This window comes from Salvelinus fontinalis, chromosome 33, assembly GCF_029448725.1.
Source record: "Salvelinus fontinalis isolate EN_2023a chromosome 33, ASM2944872v1, whole genome shotgun sequence".
Taxonomy (NCBI): Eukaryota; Metazoa; Chordata; class Actinopteri; order Salmoniformes; family Salmonidae; genus Salvelinus; species Salvelinus fontinalis.
In genome coordinates, this window is record NC_074697.1 from 32519548 (window position 1) to 32545531 (window position 25984).

At 42.6% G+C, this 25984-nt stretch overlaps 1 protein-coding gene across 1 annotated transcript; it reads right to left on the reverse strand.

Annotated features, from left to right (window-relative positions):
* Positions 1-67: 67 nt before the first annotated feature.
* LOC129832057 (TLC domain-containing protein 2-like) lies at positions 68-24065 on the reverse strand. Its single transcript, XM_055895798.1, has 5 exons — positions 23674-24065; positions 23196-23278; positions 16439-16521; positions 1655-1823; positions 68-608 (listed from the first exon to the last, which is right to left on the reverse strand). The coding sequence occupies exons 1-5, from the start codon at positions 23850-23852 to the stop codon at positions 367-369; spliced, it is 756 nt and encodes a 251-aa protein (XP_055751773.1). The 5' UTR covers positions 23853-24065; the 3' UTR covers positions 68-366.
* Positions 24066-25984: the final 1919 nt, after the last annotated feature.

Consider the following 25984-nt stretch of genomic DNA (forward strand, 5'->3'; position numbering starts at 1 on the left):
AAGGTACTTCAACAAAGTACTGAGTAAAGGGTCTGAATACTTATGTGAATGTGATATTTCCGGGGGGGGGGGGGGGGGGGGGGTTTCAAATTAATTTGCAAAAATGACTAAACCTGTTTTGGCTTTGTCATATGGGGTATTGTGTGTAGATTTGATGAGGAAAAAATGTAATCCATTTTAGAATATGGTTGTAACGTATCAAAATGTGGCGAAGGTGAAGGGGTCTGTATACTTTCCGAATGCACTGTAAAATGTAATGAATTGTATATTTTATACATACGTGTATTTTTGGCTATCATTCAATAGACTTTGTGTGTGTAAATTGTAAATGCCTGTACCCCAAAACAGGAGAGAGATTATCCCACACTACATCTCCTTCTTTCCCTCTCCTTGCCCTCTACTCTCTTTAACCTCTGTGGGCGTGGGTGCACTACTCTTGAGAAAGTCAGACCTCAGCAGGCGGTAGAACAGGACTATATTCATGGCGGTCATGATGGCAAGCCCTACACTCCCAGCTGTGTAGCTGAACAGGGGGATGTTTTCCCGGTTCAGGACCAGCCAGCGGGTCATCCAGGCCAGGGTGTTGATCCGGAACACCACGTAGGTACCTGGAATGATATGCAGGTTGTTACTTTCAGTACAACGTCTTAGTGGCAAGAACATATATCTTAATAAATTATATGTATTTCTATACTGAACAAAAATATAAACGCAACATTCAACAATTTCAAAGATTTTACTGAGTTACAGTTCAATTGAGGAAATCAGTCAATTTAAATAAATTCATTAGGGCCTGATCTATGGATTTCCCATGACTGTTGGTCACAGATACATTTTTAAAAAATGGGCCTTTACAATGGGCCTCAAGATCTCGTCATGATAACAGGTATTTCTGTGCATTGAAACTGCCCGCTGGTATTTCTGTGCATTGAAATTGCCATCGATAAAATGCAATTGCGTTCGTTGTCCGTAGCTTATGCCTGCCCATACCATAACCCTACCGGCACCATGGGGCACTCTGTTCACATCAGCAAACCACCTGCCCACATGACGCCATACACGTGCTCTGCGGTTGTGAGGCTGGTTGGACATACTGCCAAATTCTCTAAAACAACGTTGGAGGTGGCTTATGGTAGAGAAACTAACATTCAATTCTCTGGCAACAGCTCTGGTGAACATTCCTGAAGTCAGCCTGCCAAACCTGAGACATCTGTGGCATTGTGTTGTGTGACACAACTGCACATATTAGATTGGCCTTTTAATGTCCTCAGAACAAAGGGCACCTGTGTAATGATCAGTATGTTTAATCAGCTTCTTTATATGCCACATTAGTCAGGTAGATTATCTTGGCAAAGGAGAAATGCTTACTAATAAGGATGTAAACAAATTTGTACTCAAAATTTCATAAAATATAGGACCAACACTACATGTTGGTTTATATTTTTGTTCAGTGTGTATGTAATTCTGTATGTAATTCTATGGTCCTAACATTTGTATAATCTACTCACAACAGTGCTTTACGACAGTTGAAACGTCATGTAGACAAACCCCTTCATGGCAACTCATGATGTGAAGTTATAGATAATGACTAGCACAAGCCAGCTGTTCATTAAAAATATGCTTTCATCATTAAACCTTATGAACATGACAGTACCTAGGTTGACCATGCTGTTGATGCGGTAGAGGTCGCCCGCTGCTAGGCTGGCCATGCGTAAGATCTGCCGCAGGTGGAGGAACACAGAGTTGATCTCAACCAGGAGGGCGACCACAGCAAATCCAACATAGCGACCGGTCAGGACGGCGATGCCGAAACAGCTGATCACCTTGGAGGAAGAAGAGGGAGAGAGAATGAGAGAAAGTTAGTCACTTAGTGGCAGTGATGTATTCAGGTTCCTAAATCGAGAGTTTGACTCAAGTCCTAAGTCCCAGCTTTCGATTCCAAGTCAACTCACAAGTCCTAACATAACAAAAACAACAACTCCTCTACCCAGAAGTCACATGGTTAACCATCATCTCATGAGGTAGTGGTGGGATGACTGGGATCTCATGACTTAGGTCATGTCTACCACATTAACAACTGTGCAAAACGCACCACATCCTGTGACCATCTCTGTCTGACTCACAACACTACAGCCTTTATTTTTATGATAAATATTGTATTATTTCCAGGAAAATGTCATAGTTAGATTCTCATAACAAGCAATTGTTTTTCCTTTATTTGATACATGCCTCTGAATGTCAAACACTATATAATTACATTGAATAATGTCAACATGCTTATCAAACATCTGCAAGGTCATGGTTATGAAATTAAAGTCAGTGAGGTTACAGCATATCAGATAGTCTAAGATTTTATAACCAAACCAAGATTGAAAACGACATGCTGTAGTCTATGTGAACAAATTAGTTATAGTGGGCAGAACAAGCAAGGAGGTGGGCAGAGCCAAGCACGAGCTAGCGAGATCTTATTAGCCCGTTCTAGCATACCTCTGCATATTTCCGTTAGGGAACGCCTACTCTGTGAAGTTGGCGTGCACTCCTAAACAACTCAATTTTTTACAACTTTGGCAAAGATTAAAGTCTATAAAATGTAGTCCACTCTGTTCTTAACAGATTATAGTTTTGGAAACAGAAAACTGTATTGAGATCAAATGTTTCATAGATGAGAACATTTGCAGAAGGTCGGCCAAAATTCATCTTGTTCCATCTTCTCCCACTGCCGGCCACTGGGCTTCCTCTCACTACCATATTTGGTAGTGAGTAGAAACGCCAAGCAGATGCTTCACATATACATCCTGTGAAATATCTGTCTCATTGTTCTATCTGTGAGAGAGTCTTTGGTAACAGGGGGTGATGTTGTAGTAGTGTACCAGAACCAATAGGTGGCACCCAGTGCCAGTCTACAATAGAGACACCATGAATGTATGTTCTGCTCTGTATACAACAACTTCAGGGAAATCTTTTGAAAAATATTTTATTAGACTGCAGCTGCCTTTACAAGGTCTGTATTGTATTGTGTGTCAGGGTTTGATCAGTAAATCTCACATCCAACTTAGTTACTGTAGCAGACTGGAGGGCAGATTTATGTTTTCCTAAAATATCCCATTCCGAAAGAACAACACCCTAGTAGTACAATAACCTCACCCTGTCCACACTGTTACTAACCCTAACCTTCTCCACACTGTTACTAACCCTAACCTTCTCCACACTGTTACTAACCCTAACCTTCTCCACACTGTTACTAACCCTAACCTTCTCCACACTGTTACTAACCCTAACCCTGTCCACACTGTTACTAACCCTAACCTTCTCCACACTGTTACCAACCCTAACCTTCTCCACACTGTTACTAACCCTAACCTTCTCCACACTGTTACCAACCCTAACCTTCTCCACACTGTTACTAACCCTAACCTTCTCCACACTGTTACTAACCCTAACCTTCTCCACACTGTTACTAACCCTAACCTTCTCCACACTGTTACTAACCCTAACCTTCTCCACACTGTTACCAACCCTAACCTTCTCCACACTGTTACTAACCCTAACCTTCTCCACACTGTTACTAACCCTAACCTTCTCCACACTGTTACTAACCCTAACCTTCTCCACACTGTTACTAACCCTAACCTTCTCCACACTGTTACTAACCCTAACCTTCTCCACACTGTTACTAACCCTAACCTTCTCCACACTGTTACTAACCCTAACCTTCTCCACACTGTTACTAACCCTAACCCTGTCCACACTGTTACTAACCTTAACCTTCTCCACACTGTTACTAACCCTAACCCTGTCCACACTGTTACTAACCCTAACCTTCTCCACACTGTTACTAACCCTAACCTTCTCCACACTGTTACTAACCCTAACCCTGTCCACACTGTTACTAACCCTAACCTTCTCCACACTGTTACTAACCCTAACCTTCTCCACACTGTTACTAACCCTAACCTTCTCCACACTGTTACTAACCCTAACCTTCTCCACACTGTTACTAACCCTAACCTTCTCCACACTGTTACTAACCCTAACCTTCTCCACACTGTTACTAACCCTAACCTTCTCCACACTGTTACTAACCCTAACCTTCTCCACACTGTTACTAACCCTAACCTTCTCCACACTGTTACTAACCCTAACCTTCTCCACACTGTTACTAACCCTAACCTTCTCCACACTGTTACTAACCCTAACCTTCTCCACACTGTTACTAACCCTAACCTTCTCCACACTGTTACTAACCCTAACCTTCTCCACACTGTTACTAACCCTAACCTTCTCCACACTGTTAGCAACCCTAACCTTCTCCACACTGTTAGCAACCCTAACCTTCTCCACACTGTTACCAACCCTAACCTTCTCCACACTGTTACCAACCCTAACCTTCTCCACACTGTTACCAACCCTAACCTTCTCCACACTGTTACTAACCCTAACCTTCTCCACACTGTTACTAACCCTAACCTTCTCCACACTGTTACTAACCCTAACCTTCTCCACACTGTTACTAACCCTAACCTTCTCCACACTGTTACTAACCCTAACCTTCTCCACACTGTTACTAACCCTAACCTTCTCCACACTGTTACTAACCCTAACCTTCTCCACACTGTTACTAACCCTAACCTTCTCCACACTGTTACTAACCCTAACCTTCTCCACACTGTTACTAACCCTAACCTTCTCCACACTGTTACTAACCCTAACCTTCTCCACACTGTTACTAACCCTAACCTTCTCCACACTGTTACTAACCCTAACCTTCTCCACACTGTCACTACTTTCCATTTAAACCACTGGATTACTCAGTCTGTCTCCCAAATGGAACCCTATTCCCAATTTAGTGCACTACATGCGTGTGCACAAAAGTAGCAAACTACTTAGGGAATAGGGTGCCAATTGAAACGCAACCTTAGCCCCCCAGAACTAACTGTAGACCATGTTACAAAGCAGTTACTGGCACACCAATGTAGCAATGTAAAGCACAAAGGTTCAAACATCCTCAATGGCTTGGTTGTGAGACTGAGCTTAACAATTAGGCAGGACCCAATGGGAGGCTTTAAGTGTGTGTGTGTGGCCCCAGGGGTGAGGTTAAAATCAACGGAGGAGGTGCCGTCCCTAAACTAACAAATGGTCATGTGATATACAGCACCACACACACACTGGGGTCTAGTCTAAAGGTCAGCACACACACCAGCTAGTGGCTACCCCCTCAACAGGAATAAAAAGACAGAATGAGACGCTTACATGTAGCAAATCAAGTCCAAGCATGTCTGAATAATAACACCTATTTAGCCAGACTACCAGTAGGCCAGCACTGACATGTATTATGTCCTATCTTCCCCTTATTTTCTAATATAGAGGCCCTAATCACATGCTGCTCTTAGTCAATAAGGTGTGTGTGACTCTCCCCAGAGAGAAGCCCCAGGTAAACACCCCAGTCTCTTATATATACACACTCACACTAAACCTCAAGCTGTCTTATCATTCCTCCTGGTCACACACACACAGACATCTCCCCAGGGACACTCAAACAGGAACTGTGGAGGTCAAATAATAGCCTTATATAATGCCCCGATAAGAGACCTCATGCCCTGATAAGAGACCTCATGGCCAGGATTCTGTTTACATACTGTAGTTATCTATCACCTAGCAGCTCTCTCTGTGACGTCTTGTATGGTCTCTCAACGTTGATCGTTGGCACTCACTGTGTAGACTGGTTCTCACTTCAGCTGAACATCAAGACAGACACTTGCTGTATGTATTAAGAACAACTGCTTGGTTAATTAGAACACACATTTTTGAATCACCTATTTCATGAATACTGTTAGATGTTCAGACACTATTTTGGTTACCTATCTGTGATACTTCAAATAGTAGAATTTGACCATGGATTACTGGTTGAAATAAAAAGCCTGCATAAGGCAGGTAGCCTAGTGGTTAGAGCATTGGGCAAGTAATTGAAAGGTTGCTAGATTGAATCCCTGATCTGACAAGGTAAAAATCTGTTGTTCTGCCCTGAAAAAGGCAGTTAACCCACTGTCCCTAGACCGTCATTGCAAATAAGAATTTGTTCTTAACTGACTTGCCTAGTTAAAAATAATGATTCCTGGGACAATAGACTTATCAGAATCATTGGAGATCCTAGTATGTGTGTTTATGCCTGCTTGTATGTCCATGGCTTCCTTTATGATGTTTGAGGAGTGTTGTTAGTGAGCGGGATCTTCAGTAGAGCCACTGATTGTAGTTTCCTCCTTGTTCTTGGGAAGGTAGGGGGTAATCAGAGCCATGTATATAATAACTGACTGTAATCATTGATATAAGTGGGTGAGAAGGCACTCAATAACCCCTTACACAATCTCCACACTATACCACCTTACACAAGCTACACACTATCACCTTACACAAGCTACACACACCCTACTACTATAAAACACGTGAGATGAACTGTACATCTCTTATACAGCAGCCAGCCATTTAATACAGCAGCCAGTGGTTACAAAACCTTTATGCCTTACTATGACCCAGCGAATCAGTCAGGCCATCATCTGGAGATGGTAGTCCCAAAGCACCGAGTATGTCCCAACTGACCCATCTGAACTCATCCTGAGAGAGACAGGGGGTCATCACTAGGCCCGAGCTCAGGCATGTGGCTCTTTGTGGGGTAGGATTAGGACCAGAGACCATAGCCTGGGTCCTGGCTGGGACTTGTCAGTCAACCTAATTAAATCAAATCAAACCATGAGAGGGGATGAATCCCCAAACCGTGCCCGACCGTGAGCCCCACTGGCTGGGGTGGAAGCTACTGTAATGCCCCCTTCCCTGGGTCAACACAGATAAGACAGCCCCCTGGACCATTAGAATGATTCAGCATTAAATCAAATCAAATCAAATTTTAGCAGGCTATCCCCTGCTAAGCCAAGGTAAGCCTGGACATCTAGCTGCTGGTAGCTTATTAACAGTGCCACAGACAGACACATAGTGGATACACACAGGGCCAGGGTGATGAGACTGCTGTCAGGGGACCCAGTCTGTGGGCACGGTGAGGTTAACCTTGTCCCTACAGTATGTGCTGCTGTGTCGTGTTCAGTAGGGTACAACGTAGCAATACGTTTTGAAACGGAAAGCAAAAATCAGCAGCGGAACCCTCGTTTCAAAAGAATTATCTCGTTTTGTGTATATTGAACAGGTTGGGGATAAAGGAGAAAGGGTGAAAACAGTATGTGTGAGTGTGTGTATTTCCTTAACCACAGTAAAGAATGGCAGATAAGGGACAGATAGAGCCAAGATGGCCGATGTTGTTCATGAAGAGCCAAGGTGACACACAGCAGTGGCAGACCTACGAAGGCGGAGGATAAAAACGTGGCATAGATACTCCATTTGTAGGAATAACATAGAATGGACTTTGATGTAGAAAAGCCTTTAGATGCAACTTCCTCCTAAGATTTGTAGGGTCATGGCCAAGATGGCAGACAAAGATAAGGCAGCAGAGAAACCAAAATGTCAGCCAGGTGTGAATGGAACAGAGTCAGTCCATCTTCAGAGCACCTACCTCTCTGAGTGGTAGAGACACACCTGGAACCAAACCTGTTCCCCTGGTTACAGATTAAATGAAACCTCAGGACAAAAAAAGGCTTCCGGAGTGAATATTGGCAGCCTGAGCAGCCTGTTCTGCAGGATAATCAGAATGATGAAATGAAGACACGCTACGCTACACACACACACCGCTACCATCTAGAAGGTGGAAACAGTACAGGTGCATCAAAGCATGGACCGAGAGACTGATAAACAGCTTCCATCTCCAGGCCATCAGACTGTTAAACAGTCATCACTAGCCAGCCTCTGCCCAGTACCCTGCCCAACACCTTTGACACGGTCACTAGCCGACTACCACCAGGTATTCTACACTGCACCGTAGAGACTGCTGCCCTTTAAAAAAACATTTAAAAAAATGGAATCACGATGGGAACTTTAATAATGTTTACATAACTTTTTACCCACTTTATATGTATATACTGTACTCTAGTCATGGCCAATCCTATATAACTACTGCTGTACATACCTTTTCTATTCATACACTGTCCATACTGTCTATATCAGGGGTCGGTAACAGGAGGCCCAAAACCGGCTGCGAGTGACTATATTTGTAAAAAATAAAAAAGTTTAGTTTTTGGTCACAAAAGACTAAATTACCAGCTGAAATGTAGTTTTATTTAGTAAATCTGTTTCCAATTATTCCCACAAATAAAAATGTAAGGTATGAGAATGTAAGGTATGAAAAGATTGTTTGAAAAATAATATATCTCTTTTTGGGGTTTAGTTGTGGTCAATTTTTTGGGCTTAAATTATAATCTTCCGGCCCCCAGACCATTTGCTCGGACAAAAAACGGCCCGCGGCTGAATATAGTTGCCTAACCCTGGTCTATACATACCATTCACATACATATATTTATTCATATCCGGACTTTGATATTGCTCGTTCTGATATGTCTTCCTTTCTTGTATTTATTTATTTTTACTTTTGGATTATGTGTGTATTGTTGTTTTATTGCGAGATATTGCTGCTTTGTTGGAGCTATAGACATAAGCATTCCGCTGCACCTGCGATGACATCTGCAAAACTGTGTACGCGACCAATACATTTAGATTTGATTTGACGAGCACCCCCTCACACCAAATCTTAATGTGTCTCATCACAGCGTCAAAGGTGAAGGTTAACAGCCTTTGTGATGGCCACTCCTCAAGGCAGTGCAGTATGGGTAATGTAAACATGGGGACAGGGACCAGGCAGTCAGGTAGTATCACTGCATCCCACAAATTCCTCACAGGGCCTAAATATAACAGGAAGGCATAAACAACACTCAGACCCTAACTCCCTGTACAATATACTATCACGCACATGCACAGAAACTTCACACACACACACTCAACAAGCATGCCTCGTTACAACACTCACCAGCCCCCCCCCCAACCCCACCCCATAGGCTGGTCCCAGAGAGCAGTTTACTGACTAATAACGCCATGCTCCATAGCGACCATCACACTCAAACATTTACACTGATAGCAACGGGTCAATACTGGACTCGAGTAGACAGATGGAGCCATTTCCCCTTCCCTTAGTGTAAGGGAAGTGAAAATGGGCTTGGCAAGTCTATGGTAAGGAACTAATGGGGAAGCCTTGTATAAAGCAGGGCCAGGGTATGGTTCAGGAGAGGAAGTTTTATGTACAGTACGGGAGTGTAGCGAGGGGTCAAAGTCTACACGTAAAAGATACGTGTATGAACCATCATGTTCACACATATACACATACTGTCATGCCCTGACCATAGAGAGCCCTCTGGGTTCTCTATGGTGTAATAGGTCAGGGCGTGACTAGGGTGGTTTCTAGGTATTATATTTCTATGTTGGTGTGTGTATGGTTCCCAATTGGAAGCAGCTGATAATCGTTACCTCTAATTGGGGATCATACTTAGTATGTCCTTTTTCCCACCTGCTATGGGGGATATTGTTGTGTACGAGTGCCTATGTGCGCTGCGTATTTCACGATCGTTATATCTTTGTTGTTTTGAAGTTTCACTATCATTAAAATGTGGAACTCTACTCACGCTGCGCCTTGGTCCAATTATTCATACGACGGTCGTGACACATACATACAAGCTTACATAAACACACACATCCATATTACATAAAATAACACGCATCCGCAGTAGTAGATACTATGATGACGCTTCTAGGGCTGACCAGGGTCAATGTCACAAGACTAAAGTTAAACAGATGACCATAGATTTAAGAAAACCCAAAACATTATGTGTATGGTGTGTATCCATCCATGGTTAGTAATGGTAAAAGAAAAACAAAGTTCATTATGGAATATGTTTAGAGGTTGCTGTGACATTATTCATAATCAAGTCACTAGTCCTCACTAGTGGTTGCCAGGCAATAGGTGTGGAAGGGTGAATGGGTTTTGGTGTGTTTTTGCAGTGACTCACCTTACTATTTCTCAGCTAACTGTTTCTTCTAGATGTTGATTAGTACAGAAGCTACTTTAAAAACAATGTACCTACACTATTCAGTGACCCCTTGGCTGTATATGTACACTACTAGCAGTGAAACAATACACTTATCCTATGGATAGTTGTGCATTACGTGTTGAGCAAATGAAAATGTTTCCATAACTACCCAGCGTACATTTAATGGTGTGTAATCCGAACAAGTGTAAGTGAGCTAAATATAGGAATTCCCTTACACACATGTTGGAATCTGGGATATCTTTTGAGTACATCCTCTCCTCCCAAGACTACACACATTCCATAGTTGCTGGAAAACCACAGACGTGCATGCTTTGGAATTCCCAGGTATCCTTCTAGCTGGCAGCTAAGTCAGGGAGGGATCCCTCTCTGTGGGACACACACAAAACAAATAGAGACCGTTCCTCCTCAAGTCAGTAAAGGCCAACTCCCTCATTCTCCTCCCCCTGAGCCTGTCTCTACGGTTTCTAAACGCGGCAGATTCCTCGAAGAACCGCATTCCTGGTTGCCATGTCAACGTCTCACAACAGTCGCTCTGTTTAAGCACATCTGGATTTCCTGCCCAACCTTTGGAACTGAAGGTGTTGTCATGACAATGAGGGGACCATGGGGACAATGTGGGGCTTTTCTGACAATGTGGACACTTCATAACAATGTATGGACATCATGACTTCGCAAGGACTTTTTCTCTAGGGAACATTGTTGGCATTCTTATTGTCAGGCCCTAGGCACAAAAAATATGTTTCTGTGCAATACCAGCGTACAACAAAATGTTTACAGTTCCCTGAGTTATTAAAATTCCAAGAAAATGTATTTACTTGCATTTTTGAGAACTTTACTCATCTGCCCTGCATGTTTTATGGTTGACTGGCTTATAGTCAAGTGACTGGTTCACTCTATGTATGGATATTGGATGAGAGGGGCCTTAGATAGGATGGTATCATTGGGTGAGTGGTTTACTGTATAGAACAACACTGAGGAATGGAAAGCTAAATGATGAAAGGGGCGGAGGCTGTCTTGAGTGTGTGGATTCGTGGGGGATGGGGTTTTGTTTTGACTGTGTGGGTGTAGGGGATATGGGGGTGGACAGCTGGGCTGAGTGTGTGTGAGAGGGGGTTCATGTGGAGACCAGATGTCTCCTGTCTGGAAACACACCAGGTGCTCTTTGGAGTGTTTCCCTGCTCCAAAGAGATGTGGCCGCAAAAAACACCCTGACTCTCCTGCCAAGAATCTATAGACACGTTCTCTCCCTCACCCCACTTTCCTACCCTTCACACTCAATCTCACTCTGAATCCCATTATCCTTCTCTATTGTACTACACAGTAGGTGGGTGGATGCTTGGTAGAATGGCAGCCCAACTGAAAACTGGTGTTCTCACTTTGGCTATTATAAGTTCTAATAATATTCATGCAGTGACAGGGCTAAAACACCACATGAGGTTATAGCTCATAGCTCTAGGTTAAGGCGACATGTTAAAAGAGATGAGAATTGCGCAAAAATAAACGGCAAGCAGTTTCCTTCTGGCTCCTCAACCCACAGAATAGAACCCTGGCCAAAATGGGAGTGTCTGTGTGAAACACATGAAGTTCTTTGGAATATTTATTTTGCAAATACATTCAGCAGCCTACTATACAAATGAAATTGCTCCTGCTGGCATTGCTTCTTCAAGTCCAGGGACATTTTAGTGGTTTGTGAAAAGTAAACCACAATTTAACAAACCATACAAACCACATGTTACGGAAATGTATGTTAAGGAATTTACTTCCGAAACAAATTAGATATTAAAACTCAACTTGCTGTTTTGCTTTTAGAGTACACATAAGAGAGAGCAGGGGGTTGAGAATGTTCAAAAATGTTGGAATGACGAAACAGAATGCATGGCATGTACCACAGCTTTGGCGGCTGCTGTACTGCGGCCATATTAGACTGCGAGTCAGTGGAATCTGACAGAACGAGGGGACATGGAGAAAGACTGTTCTGCAGGAGTAGGACTATCAGGGTCTGTAGAGAAGAAGCTTGGAGGAGAAGAAATGAGAGGACAGGAGAGGAAAGGAGGAGAAGAGAAGCTGGCAGGCATGACATTCCATAAGTGTCACACCACACCACAGTGACACAGCCACCGGTGACGGCCAAGCGGAAGTTCTTGTAGAACACTGAGTCTCCAAGTTAGGCCTAAGTCATGGATCCAATCGCATGACATTCTCACAGGGAGCAAGTGGAAACTTCCAGCTTCTCCAATACTGCCTGCTTATATCAATCATCACCGTAGTAAACTGAAATGAGTTCCATTCATATCTTTAGGCTGGTGTTTTATGACCCTTCAAGTGGAGAATAGACTAAGCATGGAGATGGGGTGAGAGAACCTGAGGGAGGATCAAGGAGGGTAGACTGGGTTCCCAATATGGCAGCAGTAGTAGACAGGGCACATACAGAATGTAGGGGAACCTATAAGATAGTAGATCTCAAAGATGGAACAAAGCAGTCCAAATATCAGTTAGAGGGTAGCGCATGACACTCGCTTCCCTACCAGCACTAAGCACTACAAATAAGCAAACTCAATTATGCGTAACGAGACAGGGATGAGGGAAATGGCAAACACACTGTGGAAACCTTCAAAAACATCTGACAGTGAGAGAATGTTTGAACTGAGAGCGGAGCTATAGAGAGTTCAATTGTAAAAGCAACTAGAGTCAAATGACATTTTCCCTGCTGATCTACATATCTTATATGAACTGTATTAGATGCAATGCCATTTTCAAAATGCTTTAAAAAAAAAAAAAAGTTGTTTACCCCCTTTTCTCCCCAATTTTCGTGGTATCCAATTGCTAGTAATTACTATCTTGTCTCATCGCTACAACTCCCGTACGGGCTCGGGTGAGACGAATGTCGAAAACCATGCGTCCTCCGAAACACAACCCAACCAAGCCGCACTGCTTCTTAACACAGCGCGCCTCCAACCCGGAAGCCAGCCGCACCAATGTGTCGGAGGAAACACGTGCACCTGGCTCCCTTGGTTAGCGCGCACTGCGCCCGGCCCGCCACAGGAGTCGCTGGTGCGCGATGAGACAAGGATATCCCTACCGGCCAAACCCTCCCTAACCCGGACGACGCTAGGCCAATTGTGCGTCGCCCCACGGACCTCCCGGTCAGGGCCGGTTGCGACAGAGCCTGGGCGCGAACCCAGAGTCTCTGGTGGCGCAGCTAGCGCTGCGATGCAGTGCCCTAGACCACTGCGTCACCCGGGAGGCCCTCAAAATGCTTTTTTCATGAACTTCTGCAGCAGTTCTCTAGCATCTACTCACCCTCGTTCATAGCAACCTTAATATTTCCAAATATCATGGCCAACTGTGGCAGCACACGAGGAGGAGAGGGGAGTGTTTTATGGTAAATGATTCCTTGTATTTCCCATGAACCCAGTCGAGGGCAGTGGCAGCTCCAAAAATGTTACTGAAACTACAGGAGAAAAACCCCTTGAAACAAAAAGCGTACCTGACAACTTCTACAGTTCTGCAAATGCAAATCTAGGATTTGTCAGAATGTCTGTGCATTTCGTTCTGTTTCCAGACACTTATAAAGCCCTTATCTTCTGTTATGAATCTTCATTATGCTTTTTCATACATATTTTACAGTATCTTCTCAGTCAGATCTGAGTGGGGCAGTGCTGTGTTGTTACGGGTGCCCTATTTCTGGCACAGACAGTTTCCCAAAGGAAGGGAGGGGTCAGTGGTTGTTTGGCTATACTAGGGGACTGTGTTGCTCTGTGTCAAACTACCAGTGGTGTACCCATATGTCATTGTAAGAGAACTCCCGCCTTTCTTACCCAGCAAGCTCCACTTATGTGTAAAAAATCCCCAAGTTTCCATGGAACTTTTGACAGCTTATCCACCCCCCAGTTATTAAGACTGGGTCATGTTCACTAGACATGAAATGGTAGAAAACGGGCTGAAACTGGGAGGTAGCCTTCTATCTGAACTTGTCCAATAAGAAACCCTAGTTTATGTTTTGCGTTGCACATCGTTTTGACCCATTTTGCTACGATATGTCCTGATGAATACGAACCCTGGTCGACGGCTACTGGAAATACTACTACAGCTTTTCCTTGTTAACTCTTTAGCGTCGGTCCTTAGCTTGAGTCTTTAGTGTTGTTAAGTCTGCATTTCAGAGAAACCCCTCTACAGGATTACAAAGTGAGTGACTGTAACCAACATTACTTTCAGAGGATGAGGATGGGGTATGCCAAACGAAGAAGGTTTTTGCCGCAAACCATAGAAATGGTCAACAAGACATTAGCAAAGACCAACGAAATGCTCCATTGAGATCTCAGATTCAGAAAGAGAGTTTCTCTCCCTTTACTTCTCCCCAAAATCACAAAGCAATGTTCTTATTTATCATTACTGCCAGGCCCAGACCCCAGCAGTAAACACCAGGTGGAAGGAGGAAAAGAGAGTGAGAGCAAGGAGAGCAGGAGAGAGAGAATAAAGAAAGACTGATAAGGTGATAAAGAAAAAGAGAGGATGGGAGCGGGGAAAAGAAAGGGATCACAACACAGAGAAAAAGGAGAAGGAGAGGAAAAGTGGAAGTCATAGTTCCTCCCAGGCTACAGCCATGTCTGTCAACACTCATCCATACCTCCTCCTCCTCCTGTCCTGAATGGAGCTTCCAGCAAATAAAAGGAGCAAAGAGCAACAACAACAAAACCTCAGAATGGGGGACTGGCTGGCTGGCTGGCTGGCTGGCTGCTGGCCCTGGGATAGGAGAGGATGAGAACCATAGGGAGACATCAGGGGAGCTGGGAGTCCAGGGAGAGACTGAGCCAAAATACACTGGCTCACTAACCTTCCAGGGCCAGAAGCAGGTGGAGCTGCCTGACAAGCTGAGCTGAATCCAGCCAGTCAGTCAGTTTAGATATGGAGCTGCCTGGCAGGATGAGTCCAGTCATTCAGTCAGTTTAGATATGCAGGACTTGCCCTGGACAGTGTTGATACATTGACGAGGAACAGCCAGCTGTGAGTCATACATACACATGAGAGGCTGAGTACTACTCACCAGCATGTGTGCGAGAGATACTGAGACACACACTTATAGAGGCTCACACATATAAACAGGCATGTACCCACATACATTGGCTCAATTTCAGACGGGTATATACAAACATTAAGTATATAAGTAAGAAATCTATGAGACAGGCAGACAGAGACCGACACAACAAAATCCTTGAAAGGCAGGTGCAAACCTACACAAATCATCTTCTATCCACTCATCTAAAAATGTACATCAACATCCCAAACAGGTCCTCAAACAAAAAGGTCTTCAAAAGCTCAGCATTGCCATGGAAATGGGTCAGGCAGACGACTATTGGCGCATGCCATGGTCAGTTTAGCATTTTACACCTCAATGGTTAAGGTTAGGATGGGGGGAGGGAAAAACTGATCCTAGATCTGTTCCCGACTGGCAACTTTATTCCCTGAGGTAAATCCTCGAGCAGCATTCTACAAAGATGAGACATTCATTCTCAAGGGAATGAGAACAAGACCATCAGGTCTTTCTCAAGAACGCTGGTAAACAATGAACACTTTTCTCAAAGGACAATGATGAACAATGAGCATTTCTCTTCACCAGGTGCTCTCATTTGAGGCCTATTACGTAGTACTGGAGCTGTCTAGCTTTGATGGGAAAGAGAACGATAATGAGGGGTAGTTCCTAGCTACTGTGACCGATGGGGTTAGAACTCAATTTTCTGAGGGACAGAAGAGCACATTAGCCTGCTAAGCTAACGTCTAGGCATTGACTTAGGGAGCCAATGCAACTCATCAGGTCTCTGGCAAATTTACTCATCATGCGAGGGTGGTTGTCCAAAGACCTCTGTTACACTGGAGTGCCTGGGGGTTGACATCCTCAAGGGGATGTCTGACAGGTCAGGAGCCTGATGAGGAATGCTAGCTGGACAAGGTTAACAGTCAGGTTCTGATACGTCTTCATTTCTTGTTCTTCTTTTTATTTTTTATTTTTGATTATGTGATTATTGTTTTTGTATTGCTATATATTGCTGCATTGTCGGAGCTAGAGAGATAAGCATTTTGCTGCACCTGTGATGCCATCTGCAAAACTGAAATGTGATTTGATCTGTGCTGTATGCTAACAGGGTCCAATGACTGTGGTGGTTTTATGTGTAAAATGTGTGTGCACTGTTTCAGTATTCTCTGGTGGGTGTGTTAGCTAGATAATAAGGTTGAGACAGGAGATTCTAGGCTAGGTTTTACCTAACCGCTGATACAGGGTCAGATATTCACCATCCCCCTAATGATCAAGGTTATGGTGAGTGAGGTAAGGTAACCTGATCCTAGATCTGTGATTGTACACAACATGTACCTCAAACCTCCTAGATGCTACCAGGAGGACCACTTACCACTGTGTGATGGAATAGGAGCTCCCATGACAGGATCATCTTCTGGTTAAGCACCATATCAAGGAAGTCATAGATGAAGTAACCTGTTGAACAAAACATAGAAAAGGCATATTCCATCTTAGAACCAAAACAAAGGAATGGAGATCGATAGAACAAAGGCTTTTTCAGTAGAGGACCATTTGGCATATCAAGTATATTTAGTGGGGACCCCTCTTGCCAGTCGCTTCCATGACGAAACCAAGGATGGTAACCAAGATGTCAGTTAGAGAACACTATTTATATCAGTCCTCCGCTATGGGTGTAACCATGGAGATGGCTTTTCAGAATGGTGTAAAAATAATGAAGAGTTAAAGATAGTCTGGCGTGTGCGCGTGCGTGTGTGTGTAGGGGAGGAGGTCCTCCACTAGAGCAGACTAGAATTTACCCCAGTCTGTGTTCCTACTACATATTCCATTTGACATCCATTTGACAACACCAAAAAGCTTCTGTAAATATAGTGATGAGATGTGCACCTTGAGAGCCTCCTCAGTTGCTACAGTATATGACAAACACACGCTGAAGAAACAACTGATGTTTACTTAACCAAATCATCCAAATTGAATCCCAAAGATAATTCTCACCGTGCATTGGGAATCGATTTTGACTAAATAGGAGCCATAATATTAGATTTTTAAAAAGTGTCATCCATTCATATTTTATCATTCCTAGAGGTGTATAAAGAAAAGCCATTTTACAACCAGTGAAGACAGGCAACCTAGGTCAAGCGTTCACATTATCGAACTATGGTAACATGTGACCAACACTCTGTCAGTTGGCCTTCCAACAGGCTCTCTTATCATTATGACACTGACAGTGTTTCATAAGGATTCATTGGTTCTGTCTCTCTCTGCCTCTCCCTCTGTGTGTCTCTCTCTTTCCCCCTTTCTATCTCTCTCTCCCCCTGCCCCTGTCCTTCTGCCCCAGTCTCCAACCTGTCTAACACCACACGTGGCTGAAAAAGTTGTATTTTTTGAGTAGTGTTTAAATACGACAGCAGCATAGCTCTATATGTTGTCACAATGGGGACTGGAGCCAAACTCTTCCGTTCTGTGGGTTTTGGGCAGTGACCGTCCAATGACATGGAGATCAAACACAACTTGTCTTTATACTGGCTGACAGCCAAACCCTGGAATGTTTGGTTCTTGAGATGGTAACTAATAATACAGAAGTCTACTGAAATAGTTATCAGAAAATCTTTGTGAACGATCACAGATTCTCAAAACAAAAATATTTTTGAATGAAAAGAATGACACACCCAATAGGAGAGGGGCACTTCATGAGTGTCATGTTTGGTGCCTAACACTGCGTTTACCTTTGGTCAGCCTGGGAGGGTACCTAATGTAACTGTTCTGCATTCCAAAATGTCAACACCTTTGCCTTGGCCTGACATCATCAACTTGGCCCACAAACAGAGTCCCAGGCTAGTGTTGTTTGGTCAATCAGAGCAAAAAAACAAACAAACATTGTCAATATGGCCTCCGAACATATAGTGGGTTTTCACTATGTGGTCAAACTGCCATGTTGAAATTGCCTATAGTGAAAATACTTTCTCTTTCCGGCTTTGCATTGTGGCCTGATAGAGACAACAATACTATAGGCTCAGTGTCATGGTCACGCCACATTGTTTTAGGCAGGGCCCAGAGGACGCACCATCCTTACCTTCCTCACCCTGACTCCCTTTTCTGTTACAGATGGCCTTTGACCCGGGCAGGCTGCTGTGGCATAAATCAACAGCCTTCTTCTCAGGCGCTACGGCCCATTCTAGGGTCACGTGATCTACGGGGGTAGGTCCGAAGCGGTGCCTGGGACGAAGCAACATAATGCCCCACCATTGATTCTAGAACTCTGGCAAAACTAACAACACTGGCAGGCAGCATTCAGGAGTGGGTGGGATTCTCTGGGAGAATGCTAACAATCCTTGGAATTCTAAGGGAGCCCTTGTTGGAGCCCTTGTTAGCCAGGCACATATCCAATAAATTAGCAGTTTATAGCGTGGCATGCGGTCATTTAAATGTGCTCATGCCATTGGGGGAAACAATACACTAGCCAATTAGAGTCAAAGTCAAAATAGAGGAAGTTATATTTAAAGGAGCTGTACTGCTGGGGTTTACTCTAAGCTTGGCGTAAAGATTTTGTCCATCTAGCCGAGACTCCTAAAAATGTGAAAGCTATGGTCTGGTGTTTGACTTGTCCTGCAGGCTTAATTCTCAATCTACAGAGCACTTTTTGCTGTCAGACATGTGAAGCGTGTTGGGGAGATTGGGGGAGAGATCAGTGGAAGGGTATAGGCTACCTGACACACACACACACACACACACAGTATTGTTCGAAATCACCTGAGAGATAGACATGGTCAGGTGGTATGTCAGTCCAGTGTGTCCATCCACACAATTTCATAGTTGCCTTATAATGATCCTCACAGATCATTGTGACAGATAACCATACAAATAATAGAAAATTGCCATATGAATGCATCAGTAACCACAAGCAACAGTTACGAAACAATTTAGCCACAATTAAGGGAGTCCAGCTCCTCAGTGAATTGGTGTGGCAGAACATGTCAGGATCAATCCATGACCATCTAGAGAGGATATACATGTCATGGAAGGTGGTGTGTGTTCCATATCGCAGTGCCACTGTTGTTGATGGTCTAATCTGTTGATCCAGCCAGCTTCACTAAGCCTAGTGTGTCATAGTGCTGATATTGGATCAGGTCCCCCCTGTTTATATAATATTATTCATTGTGATCTAAATTAAGGCAAAACTGATACGAGACCAGCACCCCTACCTTGAGACTTTATGAATACAGGGCCTGGTGTTGCAGGTCAGAATATAGGCAAAAACTTTTCAGCTTTTTTCCCCTCATTGTGTCACATTACAAACATGAGTTTGTATAGTCTGAGTCCCACACTGCTTCAAATCAAATCAAATTGTATTAGTCACATGTGCCGAATACAACAGGTGACGGTAGACCTTACAGTGAAATGCTTACATACAAGCCCCTAACCATCAATGCAGTTAAAAAAATATACGAATAACAATAAGAAATAAAAGTAACAAGTAGTTAAAGAGCAGCAGTAAAATAACAATAGCGAGACTATATGCAGGGGGTACTGGTACAGAGTCAACGGGGACACCGGTTAGTCAAGGTAATTGAGGTAATATGTACAACTAGGTAGAGTTAGTAAAGTGACTATGCATAGATAATAACAGATAGTAGCAGCGGTATAAAAGAGGGGGTGGGCGTGCAAATAGTCTGGGTAGCCACTTGATTAGATGTTCAGGAGTCTTATGGCTTGGGGGTAGAAGCTGTTTAGAAGCCTCTTGGACCTAGACTTGGCGCTCCGGTACCGCTTCACCAGACCTTCCAAAACTATCAGTATAATTTGTTTTATCATTATTATTATTATTTATCATTGTTATTATTGTAGACCTATTTATCAATCTAATAAATCTAATCAATCTAATTCTTCAATGCTGCAATATGTAACTTTTTGGCGACCCAACCAAATTCGCATATAAATGTGAGAGTTATAGATCTCATTGAAAGCAAGCTTAAAACACGGTAGATATGCTCTATGAGCGCTATTTCTATGCTTCCAATTCTTACATTTAGTTTTTGCTTCTTTTACTTTTGGTTTTGTACACCAGCTTCAAAACAGCTTAAAATACAATATTTTTGTTTATGAGAAATATATTTCACAGTGGTTTAGATGGGACCTTGATTCTCTACACTATACTTGCTTGTTTTATCACATAAACTGAAATTAGGCAAACTATTAGAATTTTAGCAACCAGGAAATGGCGGATTTTTGCATAGTGCATCTTTAAATATGCAAAGTGTGTTTTGTTTTATTCTGTTAAGACATTTGTTGGCTAAATTAAAAAATTCAAATCTGTCTTTAATTGTGTGCTCCATATTTAGTTTAAGATAGGTTATAAGTAGGCCTGTTGTAAAATAAATATAATTAGACTATTGCTGTTATTTGGCAAGCACTAGCCTTTCTTGGTAATTGCTGCAATATAGCATGTTTAAAACTTTTGTGAAGGTTTAAACCAGTTTGCAAGTGTTCTGTTTGATTCTGTTGAGCCATTTTCTTTGGACAAATTAATTTCCAACTGCAATGTTGTTTGCCAAGATCTGATAGGCAGCAGGTAGCCTAGTGGTTAAGAGCATTGGGCCATTAACTGAAGGTCAATGGTTCAAAACCCCTAAACGACTTGATGAAAAATCTGACAGTGTGCCCTTGAGCAAGAAACTTAATCCCAATTGCTCTGAATAAGAGCGTCTGATAAAATGTATTAATATCCTGCTTGTATTTTCCCTATAAACAATGGCTTTACTTTTTACATTACCTTGATAAAGTTCAGAATCTTGTGAAGGTTTTGTGTGGCTATTAGCCTATTATACTGCAGTCCTATGATATGAAGGCAGTGTGCACTGGCGCTCCAACTGACTGACAGTTGAATTTGAGGTGCGGAAGAATGTTTTATACCTACCAGAGTTACTCCTGTAATCTAACAATATAATGTTTATCTTTATAGAACATATTCTGATCGAAAAATAATGAATTATCCTCCTTCTGTATAGCAGACGCAGTAGCTTATCTGACAAGGATAAAGACCTGCATGTTGGTCATAGCATGCCGCCGGCATACCTCTCTCTTTCTCTGGGGCTAGGGCTAAGTTTCTCTTCATTTTTATTTATTTTTTAAATATTTATATCACAGTAGATGCCTACGCCTATAGGCTTCTGACAGCTGAACCGTGAGGGGGACAATTGTTGCTTTAGGAAAGTAAAAACCCACAACGAAACACAAGGAATAGTGTTTTTGTAAGTTGTTATAGGCTGTTTTTAACGACATGTAAATGTGGCTTATTTAGCTAATATCCCTCATTTAGGGCTCCTGAGTGGCGCAGCGGTCAAATGCACTGCATCTCAGTGCAAGAGACGTCACTGCAGTACCTGGTTTGAATTCACGCTGCATCACATCCGGCCGTTATTGGGAGTCCCATAGAGCGGCGCACAATTGGCCCAGCGTCGCCTGGGTCTGGCCCGGGGTAGGCCATCATTGTAATTAAGAATTTATTCTTAACTGACTTGCCTAGTTAAATAAAATAAAAAATATATTTTGATTTTGCTGGCTGCGTGGGTGGGCATCCTATTAGGTTATGAACCCAGTGCATATGGATGACCGGTAAATTTCTCAAATGTTCGATACATTAAAATCTTCCTAGTCACTTGTCCGGCACCGAATCTTCATAACGGAAACCCTGATATATAGTATAGGCTACAGTAGGGTACAAAATTAACTTTCCAGTAACTGACTCAATTATGAAGATGGAGCATAGGTTACTCACCGGTGATGGCCGATGTGCTTGTGCCAATATCTCAAGATAAACTACTTTGAAAAGTAGTGCTGTTCGCTCAGAATCGCTCAAAAGTTGAGAAATAAAGTTAACTTCTACAGACAGATTAGTATTCTCTTTTCACCAGTAGTCATTTGCTTTCCAAACGGTAGGGCTACGTTTTTCTCGTGAATGTATTTTGAAATTTGTGAAATGCTTACTGACAGCCGTAACCAACCACAGAAATATAATTAATAGATGGCAGTTCCCATTCAAGTCAGGACTGACAGCAATTGCTAGTGTAGCCATGAGTTTAACAGTCAAAGTTCCAAAATCCTTCTATGGATTATATCTATTTGTATTTATTATGGTTCCCCATTAGCTGCTATAAAAAAATAGTCGCACACTCTATAAATAAACTCCCCATTAGCTGCTGCCAGCTACTCTTCCTGGGGTCCAGACACATCACACAATTAACAAACTTTTCTTAATAAAAGTACATCAAATATCATTAACCCACTGTCACGAGTTACTAGGTGTGGAAGGTAGGAGTCAGGCGCAGAGGGTTCAATAATAGACGATTTATTCTCTCCGTCAAAAAAACAGTTACGTCAAACACAGCAACACTGACCCGCCCAAACACACAGGGCAAAACGATCCTGAGAGAAAATAATCCAACACCGACAGTGAACACAAAATAATCCCGCACAACCCCAAACGGGCCTAACAGGTTTACATAGACCAGAAATCAAGAAACACAAAAGAAACAGGTGCAACTAATAAGACTAAACCAACAGACAAGGGAAAAAGGGATCGTGGCGGCTAGTAGGCCGGTGACGACGACCGTCGAGCGCCGCCCGAACCGGCAGGGGAGCCACCCTCGGCGTGAGTCGTGACACCCACTACATATTTACAACAAAATGTATAATACCACCATATAACAATATAAAAATACATGTGTGTGTGCTAGTGTGTGTGAGTGCCTGCGTGTGTTTGTCTCAATCAGTCCGCGTTGGCTTCAACGGAACAAGCGGTTATATATTTGGCGGGTGTATTGGTCAAATTGCAGCCTTCCCAACTAAATGCCTGTGATAAAACTTAATCCACTGCTATTTTTTATGGAAGCTATTGACCCCCTGTAGCTAAATTAAACTCTCTGGTGTAGTATTTTTAATAATTTGATTCATGTCTGTTTAGACAGGAGTAATATCATTTTGGGGGAAATTATTTGTTATAACCTAATTTTGGGAAAATGATTTTAAATTATCAGGGGGAGCTGCAGCACCTCCAGTACCCCTACTTCCTGTGGCTATGCGTGGACAGCTCACACACCGCTTCCCTTTACCTCTGCCCATCCACACACACTCACCGATTGATACAGAAACCAACCCATGCGAGAACACAGAATGGGTTCCTATCAAATCTTCGGCCATCTGTGGGTGTACGAAAAAACTGTAGGGGAAGAATAGACACATTCATTTGCGATAATAAGCAGAAAGCAATTAAAATTGATATTTTATTCAAAACAATGAAATATTTTTTTATTATTATTGGGAGAGAAATTGACAGAATTAGAATAGTGAAAATATGTGTAGGCTAGATAAAAGTAGAATCTGAAGCATTTTATATGACCATAGATTCATTGATTTAACATTTCACAATTCAGTCCAGAACAAAACATTGTCCACATTATTCCGTTACCTTATCCGACAAAAATCAACATATGAAAATGTATTATAAAACCTATTATATCAGTTACTAGTCTGTAACGTATAAGCTTTCAGTGGGCTAATTGAAAACAATGTATCTTTACATTTTAAGCATCATGGCAGTGGAAAACGACTCACCACAGTACAGCCCATATCCCAGTTATCAGACTGTGTGTGAAAGATGTGCATACATTTCTCCATTTCCAGGCGTTTCTGCAAGCAGACTCAGGTATAGGGAGTTTACTGACACCACAATTGACAAGTTTAAAAAATCCAATAGAGCCACCCGCCGTCAAAATCACTGAATTCAACTCCATGGCCACGACCAACTCCTGTCTGTGTGTTTCTCCACTTGAAGAATTCAACGTCTGAAAATTCGCGCGCTGTAGTTGTTAAAGATCTGACGCGCTCGCTCTCTCTGCTCGGGACTAATATTTACGCTGTCAAAGCGGGCTCAGCTACACTCACTGAAGTATGCGTCATGAATTTATCACCGCGCCTCTGTTCATTCATAAAGCGTTATGGGAATAGTTTTTTTCATGAAATGTACCAGACAAAATAGAGGCACGTTGATTTTGTGTTGAAAAGTGCGACTTCTTGTGGTCATGGTAGATATTAGGCCACACAATTGATTTTGTAACTCCTATATACGGTATGTGATTAGTGGTCATTGCATACATGACCGCTAATTAGGCTACTACTCAGAATATGACATATGTATCTTGTGTAGTAGTTATAATTGCTTTCCATCCATATTGACTCCTTATTTTCCTAATCTATTAGGCATATCGAGTTTGGGAAACCCTGCCCTAGTAGGCTACCGAAGAGCACACCTCATTTTCATGTTCAAGTAACATCATGCTGACCGACAGGCCCGTCACAGGCATCAGTTACCATGTGTTATACTTCAGCAATAAGCTCCGAGGAGGTGTGGGGTATGACTATATGGATTATATAGCTATGTTATTTTATTGCAACCCGCCTACACCCTTGGTTAAGATGAGTTCAGCTTGGTTTGGTTCTTGGTGCTGCAGTGGGTAGAAAAGGTCTCCGACGTCTCCGGACCATCTGCGCGGTGACAGACTGGGATGCACGCGCGAACGACTCTTTGGTTAAAAAACTAAAAGGCCCCATGTTCAGAGGCGACCAACGGTATTGTACAGAGAGATACGTTCAATGTTTCATTTTCTCGGGACCAGTGCATTGCCTGGTAGAACAACAGGTGAGCAAAGTTTGTTATTTAGAAAATGCATGGCCTGTTCTAGGAAACTATGTTCGCAATTTTGACAGCACACGCAATCTCATCGCCATCGGTTGGAAAACACAAAAGTGTTTGGAGAGAATGGATTTCCCATTTGACAGCATTTGCTTTTTCTTTAAAAAATAAAGGCTTCTTTAACCCATCCACTTTGCATTATCTTATTTGTAGGGGAAAACTACAGAGATAACCTTCCTTTTACATTTTCCCTGCGGAATATGATTTTTTCCCCCATTGCAGATATGAGTCAATGCCAGGGTCAAGCTCCTACAGGTCACTGGGATGGTGTGTCTGGAGTCTGACCTGCAAGATGGACATTAAGATCTTATCACACACCCATCACACAATCGGATAGATTATTAATATTATAGTACTTTTGCTGCAACTGCAAGATACAACATATATTATTCCATTGTAGGCCTGCGGCTTATGTACACTAGCACACGGTAAATTGCCGCGTGCTGCTTAGGCGCCCAGAGTGGCTCGCTTTTGGGCATGCTGGCAGCATATAGCAGCACCTTCGACTGTGCGTCAAGAATTCAGGATAGCAAGTTTGTATGAAGGTCTGGTTATAAATGGGTAATTAGTTTAATCCATTCTCCATTTCATGAATTTAATCACAGGTATACAGTAATATGCTCTATAACGCTCTGGTGACAAACAAACTTTGCTGCTTTGTTTCCAATCATCCACATGGCTGAGAGAACCTATTCAAGTAAGTAAATACGTTTAGAAAATGTTTTTTTTTTTTTTAATAAAAAGGATGTACACTATTGGTCAAAAGTTTTAGAACACCTACTCATTCACTCGTTTTTCTTTACTTTTACTATTTTCTACATTATAGAATAATAGGGAATTCATCCAAACTATGAAATAACACATATGAAATCATGTAGTAACCAAAAAGTGGTAAACAAATCCAAATATATTTTATATTTGAGATTCTTCAAATAGCCACCCATTTGCCTTGATGTCAGCTTTGCACACTCGTGGCATTCTCTAAACCAGCTTCATGAGGTAGTCACCTGGAATGCATTTCAATTAACAGGTGTGCCTTCTTAAAAGTTAATTTGTTGAATTTCTTTCCTTAATACGTTTGAGCCAATCATTTGTGTTGTGACAAGGTAGGGGGGTATACAAAAGATAGCCCTATTTGGTAAAAGACCAAGTCCATATTATGGCAAGAAAAAG